The following is a 19,883-nucleotide window of genomic DNA, read 5'->3' as shown; positions in this document are numbered from 1 at the left end:
AATTCTTTAGGTACTTTAGGGATTGAACCAACTGAAAAATGGGAACCAATTGTCCTTTTCTATTCTCCACACGTAGACAGGAACCGGGTTAACACATGTGGAATTATAACCCTGAGTGTTTCTCTATCCCCTTACTCCAACACAAACAAGCAAATTGTCATATTCAAGAAAACAAGCTTACTCAGTGTGTTCTCCTTAGAAGCATCAGATGTAAGGGTGGACAAAAGAGCTTCAGATTTGAATTTCTTTTCGGGGATATGGTCTGCTGCTGTATGATGAGAAGTGGGATTATATTTCCTTTCTGAATAAAAAGAAAGAATTCACACAATTTTAAACTTTAGAGGACTACAGACAGGACATAATAATACTTGTACCTTTTTATAAACCAGCACAGTTATGATCTAGGTTCTCCATGAAACAGGCCATTATGCTCACCAAGGAGGGGACAAGCAAAGAGCCTATGCCGTGTGTTTCACTGACAGAGTAGACATGTCAAGCACTTTAAAAACTTTAGGACCAAAATACTAAAGACAACCCATGATGCACTATGGTTTCACATATACCATGAGAGGAAGTTCATTTTAATATATTGCCTATCATTTAAAGTAACTTTCAATTTACCACTTTTTCCTCTTGTCAAAAAAAAAAATGCAGCAAGGCCATCAACTAGCCAAGCACCCAACGATTCCTTTACGCACATGCTATATGTAAGCAAGCACTGAGAGTCAAAGCTGACAGAGACATAGTGATATGAAGAAATACAGTTCAGGTCAGCCATGACACTCCCCACAATTGTAGGAAGCCGATAGATGCTGATGGTATTTCTATATATTCTGCCTCTATGTTTATAGAAGAGACTGACTGTTTTCAGATTAGATACACTTTGCTTAAATGGAAAAGTCTAAAGTCAACTGTGATAAAATCCTTTTTAAAAAAGGAAATGGAAGAATATTTCTCAATTGGTTATTAGTATGTGGAGCTAATAAAAGAGAACAGATAGGTGACATTAATGAGTTTTAAAATGTACTCAAATCAAACTTACTTTCCACAGGAGTATGTGAATGAGCATGGTGATTGTTCACTGGCTGAGAAGGAGTATCTAATTCCAAAGATCCTAGAGAGAGGCGCACAGAGACAAACTAGGATTAGATGTTACCATAGATAGAACTTTACACACTAACCAACCATAAGCAATATGTCCCCTCACAGATGACTGCCAAACTCTGGTGCACAGCGTATCATTTTAGCTAGACATGTAGAGGATCACAACCTTCGATATAATCCTGAACAACCCTCTCTCTAAGCAGTAAGACTTGTGTATCAGTACTCACATGAAGTATACAACAGGTCAAGGCATGCTAATGTCTTAATGTGATGCTAGGTACCACATAAACAGGAAAAGGGGCATTACAGCTCTACGACGGTGCGATCTAAAAACTTCTCTAGTAACAGACTTGAAGACCTTTCAGTAGGTAATCCTGAAGGTCTAGGTATGCGGATAGGATGACATACAAAGAAATTCTTTCATTCATGAACATGAATGTGATAATGACAACTCCAGAAAATAACTTAGCACTTTGCTTGCAAAAAAGCAAAGGGTGTAACTTCTCATACCCAACTTTAAAATATTTCTAAAGAAATTCTTGGAGTTTATCCCTTGAGTTAAAATCATGTCAGGGGCAGGATGGAGCAGTTTTTGTAATGTGTCCTTGGCGTGGATACTGTATTAACCTTCCTGAAGCAGTGCGTAGGCAGGCTTGGGGTGTTGTTACCAAAGGAAAGCAAACCTCCAAGGTTATATAATATTCCATCTTGTTCCCCAATTTCTAATATCCTCACATAGGTTTCCTCCCGAATAAAGGTATTACTAATAGAGAAGATAATTGTGTGAATGATGATCTACTTTTCAATTTAAAGGTACAATTTTCCTGGCTTCTTCAGATGAACCTCACAAATCTGGAAACAGAGCTTGGGAACACTGCCCTCATGAAACCCACTCTTCCGGCAGTAGATACAAGAGCAGGCTCCACCTGGTAAGTGCACGAACGCCCATGGTCTGCTGGACACTGTAACTGAATTCTCATAGAAGTCACCCAACAGTGACTACCTACCTCCCCTAGCCCCACCGCCAACCTATCTGCTTTTATTTCACCTAGTTAGATTGGAAGAGATTCTAAATCAGTTAAAAGTAGAGATCTTGATTTTCTTCACATTTTGAGAAAATCTCCAGAGTTAAGCCCAGGAAGTATTTGGTACTAAGTTAGAGCACATCAAGTTGAACCTTGCAATAAATAAATAAATAACTAAATTAGCATGGCTTCTTCTGAGAAGGAGGTTTTGGAAACAAAAGAGCAAATGTTATGGAACCAGTGGATATCGCAGTACACACAGGTGAGGCAAAGCTTCAAGATGTTTCTAAAAAGGAAAAACCCAATCTTTCTCAATCCTAAGCACATAAAAACAGACTTAATTCATTTCTCACTCTTGGTACTTGCATTTCTTTGCCACTTCCTTCTTACCACTGATCAGATTAGCATATGCAGATATTAAAAATGGAAGGAGTGTCAAATATGGAGCCATATACTAATAATCACAGTACCCTAGAACCTGAGGCTGCAAGGTTTTATATAGCAAGATCCCATCTCAAACTGAAAACACAGAATGAAAAGCCTTTGCATGTTATTTTTACAAAGAGAGAGTGGGGTGATAAACTGTATTATCTCTCACTGATTGTCACAAAGAGGGAGTGGGCTGATATACTGTATTATCTCTCACTGTTTATGACTCAAAGACTTCAATGCTAGACTTCAGGTTCTGAGACCCAGATGCCACCATCCGCCAAAGGGCATGTATAATTTGAAAATTTCTGTAAGAAAATGTCTCCTTGGTGACTGACACAGGTAATTCTCTAATGTAGATGGAAATCCATAAATTGTACTTACGCCTCTCTAATATTTCCGTTATCCCAGCATTATCAGCTTCAAGCTCCATTTTAAACTTTGCCAGTTCCTGATCCAGCTTTCTCAAGTGGCGGTCTACCTGTTTCAAAGAAGATAAAAGATAGCACCAAAATCTAGGACCCTGTTAAGAAACTTAAATCTTTGTTTCTTTTAGGGAATCTACTTCATAGATTTAAGCAAGTCAATCAAATTACACCTTAGGATGAATTGAAATGAATGAAATTTATACCCTGGTAATGCTAAAGCATGCATGGCAGTCTGTATATGGTGGTTCTGTGAACTTGTCCATATTTGGTTTCATGGTCTAAGTTGATGAGGATGACTGACCAGGTCTCCTCCTCAAGAGGGCACCTGATCTCATTACAGATGGTTGTGAGCCACCCTGTGGCTGGTGGGAATTGAACTCAGTACCTTTGGAAGAGCAAACAGTTCTCTTAATCACTGAGCCATCTCTCCAGCCCAGGCTAATACTCTCCTAATCTTATGTTCAAGAAACCAGAGTCTTAAATATGTTAGCAAATGTCATATGACCAATTTTCAGAAGTGGGTCTGTGAAAATCCAAGCAAGTGCCAGTTCTGAGGGCTGGAAGACCAGCAACATTTCAAAATGTGCCTAAACTCTTACCTTCTGCCTAAACTCTACCCTGGAGCCATTGCACTGTGCCATGCAGAACTGCCTTTAGACTAACAAAGGGAAGACCCTCAACCAACAGAGAAACAAATGCAATCAGCATTTGCAAACAGCCAGAAAGTGAACCGTTATCATTGCAAACATTTAGGTAAATGCTCAAACAAAAGGGAACTTTAGCTAAAAAAAAATCTTCATTTCTGAAAAAGCTTGATTAAAATGGTTTTATTTCTAAAAACTAACTAACATACTATTACTGCCTTAGTTATGATGGCAAATTTTTATTTTATGATTTTCTTATAGATCCTTTCAATAACTTAGGAAAATTATGATAGTTTTAATAGTAATGTCCTAATACATTTGTAAGATTAATGTCAAATATTTTCCAATATCCTTCCAAGCTTACTATTTTAAAAACAAATAAACAATCCATCAAATTCTTGGAAACATAACTTTATTACAACACTGACAAGATCTTTTTTCAAAATCTAGCCTACTGAATCACTGTCAGGACTCGGACAGAGGATGGTGAACTGGCCCTCTGGTTAGAAACACTTATGCTCTAGCAGAACCTGAGGTTAGGAACCCACCAAGGTTAGGTGCCTAGCACCCGTTTTTGGTGACTCACAATCACTTGTGGCTCCAGTTGCAAGGGATCCAAAGCCCTGTTTTGCCTCCATGGGCAAAACCCATATAACTCATGTGCACAAACCCATATAATCAATAATCACAAACATGCACAATTAAAATAAAGAACAAAGTCTCAAAATAAAACAAATGCAGGGCATGGTGGTTCATGTAATTGGGAAGTAGAGGCAGGGGATCTCTGTAAGTTCCAGGCCAGCATGGTCTACATAGTGAGTTCCAGCGTAGTCAGTACTATATAGTGAAATCTTCTGCTCTCTTCTCCACCTGTCCCCCAAACAACAAACCCAACCCAACCCAATTAAACCAAACAAATCAGAATGGCCTTCTTACAAACACCACAATGCACTATAACACAAAATAAAAAAAAAAAATTCAGTTGTTCAATCAAGTACTTTGTTTCTAACATGGGGAGGAAGGGAAAACACCAGCAAAACACAAGATGCAGGTCAGATGTTCCTGTGCCCAGCGACACTGTGCTCTGTGCTGCAGATGTCGTCTCAGTTACTTTTCTGTCGCTGTGATAAAACACTGTGACCAAAAGCAACTTGGGGGGGGGGGGGAAGAGTTTATTTGAACTTAGAACTTACAGTTCATTATCTCAGAAGTCAGGACAGAAACTCAAGGCAGGAACCTGGAGGCAGGAACTCATGCAGAAGCCATGGAGGTGCTGTTTACTGGCTTGCGCCTCAAGGCTCAATCCGCCTGCTTTCAGACAGCACTCAGGACCACCATCCCAGGGATGGCATCACCCACAGTGAGCTGGGCCATCCCCTTTCCATCAGTCAAAAACTGTGCCATAGTCTTGTTGTAGTGGTTTGAATAAGAATGTGCCCCCACCCCACCCCCACACTGGCTCATGTATTTGAATGCTTAGTCACCAGGGAGTAGAACTGTTTGAAAGATTATAAGGATTAGGAAGTGTGGCACTGCGGGGGTTGGGGGGCACTTTAAAGTTTCAAAATCACAGCAGGAAGGTCCTCGAGAGACATGAGGGAGAGAGAGAGAGAGGAGAGAGAGATGAGATACGAGAGAGAAAAACCCCTCCCTCAAAAGAAGAAGCAAAAGGCGAAGACCGAATCCATCCCTCCCTCCCTCCTCATTCTCTCTCTCTCTCTCTCTCTCTCTCTCTCTCTCTCTCTCTCTCTCTCTCTCTCTCTCTGCCTACTGATCAGATGTAGCTCTCAGCTACTGCTCCTGTGGCCTGCCTGCATGCTGCCATGCTCATTGCCATGGTGATAATAGACTGAACTTCTGAAAGTGTAAGCAGATCCCAATTAAACGCTTTCTGTTTTAATAGTTGTCTCAGTCTTGGTGTCTCTTCACAGTCATAGAGACCCCTGCCCATAAGACAACTGAGCTCCTCTCTTCCAAACTGATTCTGGTTTGTGTCAAGGTGACATTAAAATAACCAGGACAGATGTTCTCACACTAAATTTTAAGACATTACTCTTTCCAATTTTATAAGAAAAATCCATGGCTCAGATGGGTTTAGTAACATGCCCAAAGTTACACAGCTTTTGGATTACAGACATAAGATTTAAATTTTACCTATATAAAATATATTATTATGCTTTATCATTTGTATCTAATGACTTCTGAAACTGTGTACAGGAACTAACTGTTCCTTTTTTTTTAAAACCCAGAGATACATAATTCAAATAACAAAGCTAGTAATACTGTACTATTATTTAATTTTTTCATATTAGAACAACCTTCAGCATATTACTTTATAATTTTTCAATCATTTAAAGTTGAATCATCACTTAATATTTACATGCAAATTACTCTTCAGAGTTTGGCAGAGGTCATAAGCCAAAATTATTTAAGCTTTCTGGTGTCACATGTTGGGGATATTTTTACTCCTATTCATAGGATACAGGGAACTTGAGCATCCTCTAATGGAATCTCCCTTTCAACAAAAGAATGTTCACAGATCTCCGTTATTCAACAATTAGCACCTCTTTTATTGTCAAAATTTAATCTCAGGGGGAACTCAAACTAATGAAATATTTTTATTCCAAAATACTTAATACAGCCGGGTGGTGGTGGCGCACGCCTTTAATCCCAGCACTCGAGAGGCAGAGGCAGGTGGATCTCTGAGTTCGAGGCCAGCCTGGTCTACAAGAGCTAGTTCCAGGACAGGCTCTAGAAACTACAGGGAAAACCCTGTCTCGAAAAAACCAAAAAAAAAAAAAAAAAAAAAAAACCCAAAATACTTAATACAATGAAAACCTTCCATCAATTTATCTAAAATTAAGTCAGCAATAAACAATGTGCTTTTAATATGTTACTGGTTAAGTTTGGAGAACATGTGAAAACTGAAAAAATTCCTGCGTTCATAGAAATTAGAATTTAGCCAATAAATCAAAATTTACAAAGTTTTAACATAACAAAGACCAAAATAAGATACAGTGTAAAGGTAGCATCAGTTTAATAGGAGTGGTTAAGTAATACAAGAATAAAAGATGCAGCAATGTGATATTGGGCTGTGGTAGCTACAAAGGTATGAATGATTCAGTGCAGAGCACACTGTACTTAAATAAGGAGAACTGAGGAATCACACAATATGTATGGAGACAGTCAAACGGAGTTCAGAGGAAAAAAGGACGGTCCAGGATGTGATATACAGAACAGAGAGGGAGAATGCTGGAATCTCAGTTGGGAAGGTAGTCTACAGCGATGTGAAGGTGTTCCCCCCACACCATACACTTAATTCATTCTAGCTCCCTACTTAAAAATCGTTTTATTAGATATATTATTGATGAAGTTCACTAGATGGCTCAGAAGAAGCAACAGAATTCAAAGAACTAACAATCCTCAAAACTAATTTCCTACCTCAGCAGGCAGAGCAACCATAACCACCCTGAGGGTGCAGCTCTGGAAATGGCTTCTTGATTTAAAAGCAACTGTGAACTAATTACTTTCTAAGCAACTCTTAGGCAATGTGAATTATTTTCCTTAAATTTAGTAAAATAAAATGAGAAGTTAGAAAGTAAGTTGACTAGGAGATTTAACTTTTGCTAAAACCGTAAGACACCCTGTAAACAGTAGTGGAGAGCTATAAAGAACTGAACTGAACTGAAATCACACGCCTTCCTGCGACCCACAAACATGGCAAGGTCCTCTTGCTGCTCGCTGAAGTGCATACACAGGTGTCAAGCAAAGGAAGCTCTTAGATTGTGCCACCCCACAACACACACACACACACACACACACACACACACACACACACACACACACACACACATTTGAACATGTAGGTTGCTTTACAATAATAAAGAAGGTACTGGTCTACTCAGGAGAGATTTTGTGCTTCTCACGGATTCCAAACCAAAGCTAAACATAGACTCTTAGTATTGATCAATGGAAACAAACGGTATCCACAAAAACTCTCCTGTTCTAGCTCCAAATCACTCTATAACCTCAACCACAATGGCTAAGTTTAAACTACTGTCTTTTTCCAGAAATATTCTGAGACAAAGAAAACATTACTTAGCATATTCATGATCGTAAAGAATTTAGTCACATTTAGCCTCTTTGTATAAAACCACAAAACCCCACATCTCTTAATATTTTAGAGTTGAAATACTTTATTTTTCTCCTTTGAATCTCTCAGTTTTTCAATGTTCAGATTTTACTGATGAACCTAAATTAAATTTACGTATAACTTTAAAGAGTTTCTATATGATCAATTACTTAAATGACAGTCAAATTTTCCAATTTAGATATCTAGCTTGACCTTAAAGAATGGGCAAACAGGTTAAGTTCCAAGAGAAAAATCTATAGCAGTTAGAAGCAAGTTATTCCATGAGTGTTTTGATATAAGGAAAAAGATAAATTGGTATGTGTGTGGGGTGAGGGAAGGGTGGGGGGATAATGACAACAAAGTATCCTCTGATAAATCATAATACTGGTTCATTACATCCCTAAATTATATGGCTAGATGAAAATGTGAACTATTCTCCTTTGGCTGAACCAAGTACTTGGAAAATAAGCTATATCTAACCATCTCCCTGAAAGACAGCAGGGACAGACATCAAATCAAAGGTCAGGCTCACATAATGTTAATTTCTTAATTAGAAGTTCAGGGAGAGAACTCTCAAGTTTATAGGTAGAATAGGTCTGAGGTTCGCTCATCTCGGGGGCAGCCAGAACATATAAATAGAAGCAAATGAAAGGGTGTTTGGCAACACCTGCCAATGAAGAGCTCTTGGGTATTACTAAAAACTCTAATTTTAGTGGAGTGCATATAAATCAACTTTATTGGATATTGCAATGTAATACTTCTTAGACAGTAGTATTTGGTTGATTAAATAATTATTTAATGGTTGTTTACATATCAGGATTTTAGGAAATTATCTAACAAGGTAGTTTTTTGTTTTGTTCCCAGATGTTTCTACATTTGTAGATGCTTACTATGGATTCCTTCCTTAACACATGACATAACCAGTGTAGTCTGGTCATAGGAATATATCCATTTAAAACTGATATTAAAAGGAAATAAAATGCTACAGTGTGAAAAAACACAATAAAACCCCATTTTATATAAAACACGAAGCATGAAGTCTGACGGTAGATAGGCTCAGTGCCTCCTACTGGAAATGTATGTACAGAACTTCAGAGGTGTTGCAGATTTCAAATGCTTCCAAATTTGGGGAGGCTACATATACTACTAAGATATCTTGAGGACAAAATCAAGACTCAGTGCAAACTTCATTTTCATTCCATTCACACATAATCTAGAAGGAATATCCATATCCTGTTTTGCCACTAACTTGTCATGTGATTTTTTTTAATGTGTAAACACCATGTCAACACCCACAAAAGTTCAATTTGGGGAGCATTTCATATTTTGAACCATCAGATCAGTAAATCAGTAAAGTCTACTCTTGCTTGGTGGATGGTGTCCTTACGGCCTGAGCCATCTTGCTAAATCAAAGATTTAGTATTTTAAAATATCCCTTTTTGCTGAACAAATTCGAAAATCTTCCTTCAGAAGAGCTCTTCTGCAATTATATACATCAGGAAAAATCTATCTAAATTGAAAAAACTAAAAAAACATGAGAACATATTAAAAAGAATACTAAAAAGAACTGAGCAAAGACAGGATCAAGAAGGACCCTGGAGAACGTAGTAAAATAAATCCAGAACAAAATATCAATGGATTTCAAGCAAGAACAGAGCATGATGAGTGTGTATTTTAGAACAAACGTGACAGATTTATCAACTCGGGTTGGGCAGCCCACAGTCACTATCATCTCCATTTGACCAGTTGTGGTGGATCTCTGTAACAGTCTCCATCTGTTCCAAAAAGTTTCTTTGATGAGGAGTAAGAGCTACACTTACCACGAGTTTATGGATTACACACTGTATTGGTTTAGGAAAGTGGCAGCAGTAGGTTCTCCTCTAGGATCTATAACCCCTCCAGCCATTAGTATCTGCATAGGTTTACATTATCAGGCTTTAAATCCAATTAGGCAGCTATTAGAGACTAGTTCTTTATCTTGTCTGGGCTATGGTTCCAATAGAACACACATTAGTCAAAATCTAAGTAACATATTCAGTGTATGTATACTGTATTCTAATTAAACTCCAATTTTTAAAAAGCACCAGAAGTACAGCAGGCTAAACAAGTAGGGAGGAATTACTGGGTGGGTAAACTGACCAGGCAGTGGAGATTAAGTATGGGAAGACAGATGAAGGACTGTAGGAGGACTTTTAGTCTCCCAATCTGAGAAACTACAGATCAGTGGATCTTATGAGATAAGGGGTGGGGGTGAAAGAGAAGGGAGAAGTCTCAGATAATGTGATTCAGCAACTCAGAAATGTTCAGGCTTAAGGGACTGCTGTCCAGCTTATGAAACCAAGAGATCGCATGGAAAGGTAACTGAGAAGTGTTTCTCTACTGTGTGGGAGGTATGTGGGTAGGAAATACAAGAGTACATGACCAACCAATTTACGGTATGGTATGGTAATTGATCTTCCCTGCCCTCTAGTCAGGGGATAAAAGAAAATTATCTATGAGTAACACCTGAAGAATAAGAAAGAATAAGGGCTAAGAACTGAGCCCAGGAACACCATCATTAAGAGCTACATAAGAGACCAAGAAAGCCACAAAGGTGGCAACGTTTTAGTGGAGCCTTCATGTAACAAAACATGAGCAAAAATGACAATAAAAAGAAAATGGTAAACAGCATTCAATTTCCCAACAGAGTCAAAATGGACTATGAGTGCCCAATGGATTAAATAAAGAAGTTATCAACTGAAGCTTCAAGGGCCTGGCATAGAGAAAACAAACTGCCATGGACCTGGGTGGCAACTAAAGATAAGAGAATGTCAACAAGCATGAATGAGAAACTCAAGGAAGACTATGTTTCAGAAAAGATTTGTTTGGGTTCCTAAGTGTCTTTAAAAAAATAAGGGAGAAGCAAATACTTAAATGCTGGAGTATACAGCCAAGAGACAAGAAAAGAAAATATAAAAAGGAAAACAAAGGCTGAAGAATGGAATGCATATGTGATACAGCAAAGCAAAAGAAGGTATTAGAAAGGATGGGAACAGTAGTAAAAGTGAACGTTCATAAGATCAAGGCTAGCCTGGACTATACAAAGAGAGCCCATCACAGACAGAGAGACTGAGACAGACAGATGGCAGGGTGGTGGGGTATGGAGGAAAAAGAGGTAAGTAAAGCTACAGAAAGATGACTCATTAAATAACTGACAGGAAGAGATAATAACCCAGAGATAATTGCAAAAGCGGTCACTAAAAAGCCCCAAATTATATTCTTGTCAGTGCAAGGTGAGGTCACATGACTGGAGAGGAGATGTTTGTAGGAAATGAGGGCATTGTTCTGGAATAACCATGGGGAAGAACAAAAAAGAGACTCCATTTAAGCATAAGGATTAATGCACGGTGTCTAGTGAAAGGGTCCAAATATTGAGAAAAACCAACAAGCCTGCAGACGCACCAGCTTCACAGCTGCCTCCTATCTCCAACTGCGCTAACTACGAGTGATGGCTGGCAACTGTCAGAGCCAGGGAAGACATTTTAAGATGGCAGTGATGCAGAAGGTGCTGAGGAAAATCCACATGGATGAAAGGCCAGGAGCTTAATCGACTCAGATGAAAATGGATGGTAAAGTAGAAAGAAATGAGGCCCAGATGCAAGCGGTATTTCAGAGGTGCAGAGACTTGCATGGTGCTCAGGTTCAGCACGTGAGGAGCGCTGACAGAGGACTAAATTACTAGGGGGTAGGATGGCTCATAGGAGAACAAACAGGAGCCATGGCCCTGGTTCCTAATGAATGAAGGGCACTGCTATAGAAGCCATTAAAAGTTGTAGACAATGAGAAGTAGAAAAAAAATAAAGATGATTAAATCTCAAAAAGGAATTTTGAAACCTCGTATACAGGGGCTAGGGAGATGACTCAGTAGTTAAGAGCATATACTACTTTGCTGAGGACATATTTGTCCCTAGCTCACAACAGCCTGTCTCCAACTCCAAAGGTTCCAAAATCCTCTCCTGGACTTCACAGGTACCTTGACCCCCACTCCCCAGAAAGCTTGTGTGTTTTTCTCTTTCTCTCTTGGAAACCTTGTGATATATGTCTGTCTGTCTGTCTATCTACCTAATATCTATGTACCTACCTACCTACCTACCTCTCTCACACACACACACACATATACACACAAAAATATTAATAAAATCTGTGTTTCTAAGGTACAGTGTGATACATGAAAACATATAATGTGCACTATTCAAATCAGAATAAATGCATCCATCTCCTTGGCACTTGATCTTTTGTTCTTAAGGGCAAAAACAATGGGACCCAATCTTCTAACTTTTTAAGACAGCACACTCCAGTGCTAGTAGGTACTGTAACTTAGCATCTACTCACCAACATCCTCCCATGAGCCCTAGCATCTTCACAACCTTAGCCTGATTCTGAATTAGGTATTTAGATTCTACTAAGAGATAACACAGAAAAAAAGTACTTCAATAGGCATAAAAGGGTTATTACAACAGCAATTGTATAATTTAAAGGGAAGGGAGGCAAGGTACAAAAAGGACAGCAGAGGTGGCAAGAAGGGGAAAGGAAAAAAAGAAAAGAAAAATGTCAGGCCTAGCTAGAAATATTATTACATAAAAGAAAATAGCTTCAATTTGGAGGGGCTGAGAAAATTCCAGTTGGAAAAAGGAGATAAAGTGAGTCTTTAAAGGAGAGAAGACTATCCTATGAGTGGGGTGTGTGCATGCATGTTTGCATGCATGTATGTGCATGTAGGTGTATGTTTGTGCATGCAAGTGTGCATGAAAATAGTTCACCATGAGACATAAAATCATTTTATAGACAAAGAAGCTGAGGTTAGAGATGAAATGGTTTAGAGTCACAGCCACCGAAGCACTTGACGAGGGTTTCTATTGCCATTGCCACAGAATTATGGATGGCCATTTATCCTGTCTACTCCATGTACAAGAACCTGGCTGATTATAGTCATTAAAAACAAACAAACAAAACCTCAACTACTCGGTCTCTCACAGAACTTGATATGACCATATAATCCTACAGCTGAAGATACCACACAAAGGCAAGACAGAGGTGTCAAAGAAGAACTAGGCTGGAAGTTTCCTTCCCACTGCTGCCATGAGAGAAGAGAAACATCATCACTCTTCCCCAGCTACGAGCCACGAGCTAGAGTAACAACTGGCAAGGCCAGAAGTGCCCTCTTGTTCCAAAGTGCCTTGACTGTTATGGAGCTAGCATTGGATATAATTCTGGTTGGATGTGAAGCCCACTCCACAGGAGGGCTCCACACCTAACACTGTAAATGTGGTGAAGAGTTCATGGCTGGGCAGACAAAGGCCTTCCAGGAAAACCTACTAATATGGTTTTGCTAAATGGCCACATTGTCAAATTTCCTTCTAAATACTCATGTTTATTTGTATACTTCGTGTTGTTCTCAGCCTGGGTCAGAGAAGCCACTTAGTACAGTATGTGGCAGTTAAAGCAGACTCTTAACTAGTCAAAGCGCCAAGTCTACAGGATGGTGTAGTCAGCCCTAAGGGGGACATCCTCATAATCCCTTCCGAGGCTTTGGGAGCATGGTGGTGCAGCCAGAGATAGGGAAACAGAACACAACTCTGGACACGCCACAGCACTGTACGGTGAAATCACTGCAGCTGCGGTTACAGCACAAACCTGAGGCTCTCACCATTTCATCATGGATAACAGTGGGACCTATGGGGTCCCACCCTTCCGGACGGTCTATGGGCAGTTAATGGTGGCTGGGGAGTAGGGTAACATTTTCTTCAGTGGTGGCACAACTGATTAGCTGTCTGTGCTCAAGGAAATACCCTTCAACCCATGCGTGTGCGAAAACTCTAACTGAAGTGGGTCACACAGAGGAAGAAGATGCCCAAGTAGGAGGCTGGCTTCCTGAGGACAGTGAGAGTTTAGGCAGGAGTCAGAGTAGAAGTGAAAATGACTAAAATCCACTATGGACATGTGCTCTAACTGTCGAAGGATAAAACAAGTGCAGTAATGGCGAAAAAGAATACAGCTCATCTGGAAGCTGCACTTCTACCTGCAGCAACTAAGGTCTTAAGCACTTTCAGAAGCCTCACGATAGAAAACACTGCGTTTCCAACGAAGCTTTGCTTTCTTTTCACATCTGTTTATTTGCAGCTGTTCCTTTCAATCACTTGTCAGTGCAGTAAGCTTAAAAAGATAATTAAAAATTTCCCTATATAAAAACGATAGCACACTTTCTTCCATACGACTGAAGTATAACACCTTTGACTGTATGCATTGTCCACACAGTGGGTACCTTGTGTCCTGGTTGGCTTTAACTACAGTCATCTGAAATAGGAACGGCCTAGATCAGATGGTCTGGGGGCATGTCTGGGGGAGGGGTTCTGTCTCGACTGCTAATTCCTATGGGAGGGCCGTGTCCACTGCGGGTGGTACCATTCATTCCTTGGGCAGGTGGTCCTGGGCTCTATCACTTAGTTGAGCATGAGTCTATAAGTCAGCAAGTACAGTTCCTTCATGGCTTCTACTTCAAATTCAGTCTTGTCTTTTCTCGACAAGCAATTGTAACCTATATGATGAAATAAAACTTTTCCTAATACTGCTATTGCTTTTGGTCAGAGTATTTTATAGAGATATTTATTTGGTCAGAGATGAGAATAGGACATTTTATAATGTGCCATGTTTGCTAATAACATTTTAATTGCATGTATTTTTTCAATGATAAACTGTATCTGAAAAACTGCAAAAATAAGGTGTAAAATATAAAAGCTGAAGTCAATCAGAAGTGAACATTGTTTTTCTCTTTCAACTTACTCTGACACAAAAAGATAAATTAATTTTCCTAAACTATATACTCAAGGAGAAGCTTTGCATTAAAAATAGATCTTTCATATCATATAATAATGATACCATCATACTACCAATTTGAGAAGCAAATGCATGTGTAAATCTCTTCTTGGGAATTCCAAACTTTTAGAAATACTGTTGCAAGAAAGAAACACCTTTTTTTCCTTTTCTTTTCTTTTTATTAAAATTTTGTGACATACAATGTATATTTATCAAATTTTTCTCCTCCCCCAGCTCCTCCAAGATCCTCCCCATCCCCTTGCCCTCCCAACTCCATGCTCTTTCTCTCTCTCTCTCTCTTAAGAACAATACAAAACAACCCCTTCCCCAAAACAGAGGAGAAAACAAAACAAAAAATGGTAAGACAGAAAACAACAAAAACAAAACAAAAAGTACACACTTAACGTTGAACCCTCTTTCTCATTTTAATCAGACTACCGAAACTAACACAGGACTCTTAATTACATTTTATCATAGAAATAATTTCAACATGTTAGAAAAAAGGTTAATTAAATATAGTCAATTCTTTCTGAAATAAAACTATCACCCACAATCTTACAGTAATCTTCATTAATGTGTGGCTTTCGACCTATGAACTAAACACTGTGCACTTCCATGACTCTTCCTCAAAGACAGAGACACTGAACTCTCAAATTCAATGTGATCAAGAGAGCAACATTCCAGATTACATTTAAATAAAACTGATAACAAAATCCTGAATTCTGGTAAACATTGCATAATATACACATTATTTTACTTACCAAATCATATATTTGGTTTGCCAACTGTACTTTCTCATCTGCGTCTTCCAAAGCCTTATAGTAGTCCTAAAGAAAAATTTTCATTTTAAGCATTGGTAATTTAGCATGCATACACACACACATACATAGTCCTGCCTTTTCATTATTCTTTTCATAACCTTGTTATCATCCAGGCATCTCATATTAGCAAGAGTAAGCCTAACATGGTAGGGGTGGTTTGGAGAGCATTAGAAATGAAGGGCAATGTCAAAAAGTAAAAGAAGATGTTTAAAAATATAGAAAAGACAAATAAAAAGAAATATGCAAAGTTCAGTCTCCTTAGTAGAAGGTTATGAATTAATAAATATATGAAAGAACAAAACAATGCTAAGATTTAGCTAACATATAAAACATACCAATATACTTCATTTATACAACTTAAAAATATTTATCTTATGTGTATATGTTGTCTACATGTATGTATGCCTACCACATGCCCCCAAAGTCAGAGGGGGACATCGGATCCACTCAAACTGCAATTACATATGGTTCTGAGCCATTATGTGGGTGCTGGGAATAAAACCAGGTCTTCTGGAAGAACAAAACCAGGTCTTCTGGAAGAACAGTCAGTGCTCTTAATCACTGAGCCATTTTCCCAGCCTTGATTTTTACGGCAAAAACACAGCCTTACATAGGATTCTGATCTGCACATTTCTGCTGTCCAACTGGTCTTCAGCTCTAGGTATAAATTCACACCACCCAAATTGTAGTTTATAATTTTTCATATCAAGATTTTAAAAAGCAAAATTATTTTTCAAACAAGAAAAGAGTATATGAGCTTCCACAAATCACTAGACTTTTAGGGGTCTGTTCAAGCTGGGCTGCATCAAATACCTTTCAGTTGAAGGGGATGGCCAGTGAACCCTGGATTTACATATGCAAGTTCTAAACTCCTACGTACCTGGGTCCCCAGGTATTTCATAAGGCTGGACTACTTCTCTCATGACTTCAGATTTTCCCCTTCCTAACAGAAACACTCTTCCTTTTACATGGAAGAATAACACAACTATGAAAATTTTAGTTCCAAAATTAATTTTCCTGTAGATCCCTGAAAATTTATATAAAGGTTGGGTGCAGTTACATATTCTTCCTCATATTAAAGGACCTGACCAGAGTCAAGCAGCTCCATGGCAGTGAGGACCAAAGCTAAGTCTTTGGAGCTGGGCTTCCAGTGCAAACTTGAAAAGACCAGATCCCACAGCGCAGCACACTCAGCGAGCATATCTAAGCTGCACTCTAGTCAGGACACAGCTAGACCTCAGAAAGAATTACAGGGAAGCCCGAAATTGGTGGTTCTCAGTCCTTCAAATGCTGTGACCCTTTAATACAGTTCCTTATGTTGTGGTGATCCCAACCATAAAATTACTTCGTTGCTACTTCATAACTAATTTTTCTACCGTTATGAACGGTAAGGTAAATATCTGTGTTCTCCATTATAAATCCATAATGTAAACATCTGTGTTTTCTGATGGTTTTGGAGACCCCTGTGAAAGGGTTGTTCAACCCCTAGAGGGGTCATGACCCACAGGAAGAGAATCACTGCTCTAAAACATAACAAGCACCCTCAAGTCACTCAGCAATGAAAGCAATACATAAACAGAAGGACCTCCTACACCACATAATGTTGCTTCATTCAGTACCCAGGGATCAACCTAACTTTAAATCTCTCTCGGAGGGTCGCAGTTGTGACTGACAATCACCCAAGGTGCTCACTCCACTCACTTTTTTGATGGATGCCATCTGCTCTTCTCGCCATTCGGGTTTGTTCTTCTTCGCATTCATAAAAAATTCACTGACTCTTTGTTCTAGTTGATCCATTGCATCTGACATAATAAAACATTTCATACTTAGCCAGCCAAACTGCTTTGATTTGAAGAAAGAAAAAGAAGTCTGATAACATGTACTATTTTAGTTTTCGAGGTGCTCCTATGCATTATGCTATTAGTCTATAAAACAGTAATGCCTTAATTCCCTTAGTTTCCAATAGCTGCAATATTCTGTGCTGACATTTTCTGATAATCAAGGCAGAGTCAATGACACAGACAAGTATCACAGCACTGACACTAGCTAATGGCATTACGTCGGCTGGTTATGGCACCCTTAGTTGCTCGCTGAGAGGACCGCTGGAAAGTCTTCATGCTTCTTTTAATAAAAATAGTGATAATACATTCAACATGTGCAGCATGGCACCAAGCACCCCATCACTTCAGCTTATATGAAAGTTATGAAATGTGTGATCTTCTTAAGATGCCATTTATTCACTCAATACACATGATATTTATTCTATGCAAGGGTTTTCCAAATCCCATGCCAAAAATAATGACTTCAGTGGATGACTGCTAAAGAAGACAAATAAATAAAAGGGATTTATCTGTTATGGAATGGAGAAAAACTTGCTTACTATATTCATCATTTAAAGCATTCTACTTGGCCGGGTAGTGGTGGTGCATGCCTTTAATCCCATAACTTGAAAGGCAGAGGCAGGAGGATCTCTGTGAGTTCGAGGCCAGCCTGGTGTACAGAGTTCCAGGACAGCCAGGACTACACAGAGAAACGCTGTCTCAAAAAAAAAAAAAAAAAAAAAAAGAAAAACCCAAAACAAAACAACAACAAAAAACCAAAAATGCATTTTACTTTCAGTTCATTTGCCGATATTAGCCATGCTGCTACTTTTGTTAACACGTAATCACGTTTAACTTCAGAAAACACCAGTTTTATAAAATAGCAAATTTGAAAACCCTGTAGTATTTATAGACTAAATCCAAACTATCACAGAATTTTTTTAAAAAAAAAATTGAAAGATTAATAATGTTTTAAATAATCCCTGACTCTACACTTATTTGTAATGGGTATTATACGTCCTAATTATCTGTATTATTTTCAATTCTCAAATTGTCTTTAAAAAAGGCCCAAGGCAGGCAGCAATGCAGCCAAGGTGGATAAGAAACTGGTGGTGCCCTAAAGTGACCCCAAATCTACTGCCATCAGGCTCTGCTCAGTCTCTCTAGAATGTGCCTTAGCAAATGTTTACTACTACAACTGCATTAAGTCAAAGGAAATCACACATACACCTGCCACACGTGTATGACGGGCTACATGGCCATGCATCCCAAGAGATGACCCAGAGACTGTGATGAGAAAAGATCAACTGGGAACAAAAGGTACCAAAAAGTGTGTGTGTGTGTGTGTGTGTGTATGTGTGTGTGTGTGTGTGTTGGGGGAGGGGGGGTTAAGAGGAGGGGGGCGGGGCTGAGAATGAAAAAAGGCTCTCAGCAAAATCAAGCTGCCTTTGAGCCACCTCCAATACGATTTTTCAAAAGAACGAGGTCAATTTTGGAAATAAGTCACATACAAAAACTACCAAACATTGATTGACAGAAAAATCGAAGCTGAGCCAGTATGGTGGTCCATGCCTATAAACCCCAGCACTAGGTAGGCAGAAGCAGGAAGATCAGATTAGGGCCAGCCTCGTATGAGACCGGCCTGAGCTATGTGGTTGTGATTATAAAACTAGAAACGGGTAGGAAAGCCTACCAAATGTCTACATTTCTATAAAGAGCAGATCGGAAGATTTCCCTAATAATTATTTCTCTCACTCGTTTTGGCTGAGAAAATAACCATGCTGATGACAGCTCTAAGTGTCCTTCATAATGTGCAACTTGTCAAAGTTCGGCCTTCCAAGTCCACTAGGGTCCCTAAATCGCCGCAGAGAACCCGTGATTCTAAGTCCTTACGCTTGAGAAATTCGGGAGGCAGTGAACTTTTAAGGCTGAATGCAGAACTCCAAGTTCCACACGCAGGCTCAAGTGCAAACCTTCTGAAAAGCACGCGAGTTGCCACTGCGCTGCAGTATCGTCATCTCCATGCTGTTGTACACAAACACTGTGTTTGCTGTGCCCCGCGTGTGAAGGGAATGGTGTACCTGCCGCCTCCTCTAACAGCCCGGGAAAAGTAGCGCGGAGAAGCCGCCAGGCGACGCCAGAGGGTGGCCGGGGCTGCGCGGGGCCGGGGAAGAGGCGCCACTTACTCTGCACCTGCAGATCCATCTCGCGCATCTCGGTGAAGCGGTCCCGCAGGTCCATGGGCAGCTGCTCAATCACTGTCAAAGGCACAGTCCGTCAGAGGGCGGGGCCAACGGCGGAGGGACGCGCTGGCGTCACGCGTGCGTGCGTGCGTGCGTGCGGGGGGGGTGGCTCACAACGAGGCTGCCAGTTACCGTGAGAAAGAAACATCCCCCGCTCCCCCTCCCTCCCGCCATCCCGCCCGCCCGGCCACTCGCGCTCCCGCCCGCCGCGGATCCCGCCCGCCGCGTCGCCGGCGCCGCGCACTCACTTTCCAAATAGTCTTCTAGGTACAACATCGCGGCCCTGACTGCTGCGGGGACGAACGGGTCCAGGGGTTTATTTGTGTCACTCGCTGTCGCCGGAGTTTTGTCCCTTCCAATATGGCGCCTCCGCTAGCAGCACCCG

At 39.9% G+C, this 19,883-nt stretch overlaps 1 protein-coding gene across 1 annotated transcript in view; it reads right to left on the bottom strand.

The window, feature by feature from the left end:
- Ing3 (inhibitor of growth family member 3) overlaps positions 1–19,883 on the bottom strand; it is a 27,782-nt gene extending 7,899 nt beyond the window's left edge. Inside the window, exons 1-7 of the mRNA XM_038318773.1 lie at positions 19,747–19,883; positions 19,442–19,513; positions 17,137–17,237; positions 15,376–15,441; positions 2,943–3,039; positions 1,043–1,114; positions 182–301 (exon numbers count right to left, since the gene is read on the bottom strand). Of these exons, the coding sequence (XP_038174701.1) occupies positions 182–301; positions 1,043–1,114; positions 2,943–3,039; positions 15,376–15,441; positions 17,137–17,237; positions 19,442–19,513; positions 19,747–19,774 (556 nt within the window). The 5' untranslated portion in view covers positions 19,775–19,883. The remainder of the gene's footprint in view (positions 1–181; positions 302–1,042; positions 1,115–2,942; positions 3,040–15,375; positions 15,442–17,136; positions 17,238–19,441; positions 19,514–19,746) is intronic.

Source organism: Arvicola amphibius, chromosome 2 (genome assembly GCF_903992535.2).
Source record: "Arvicola amphibius chromosome 2, mArvAmp1.2, whole genome shotgun sequence".
In the NCBI taxonomy this organism is placed as follows: Eukaryota; Metazoa; Chordata; class Mammalia; order Rodentia; family Cricetidae; genus Arvicola; species Arvicola amphibius.
The sequence above is the reverse complement of the archived record's forward strand: the minus strand, read 5'-3'. Positions and strand labels throughout refer to the sequence as shown.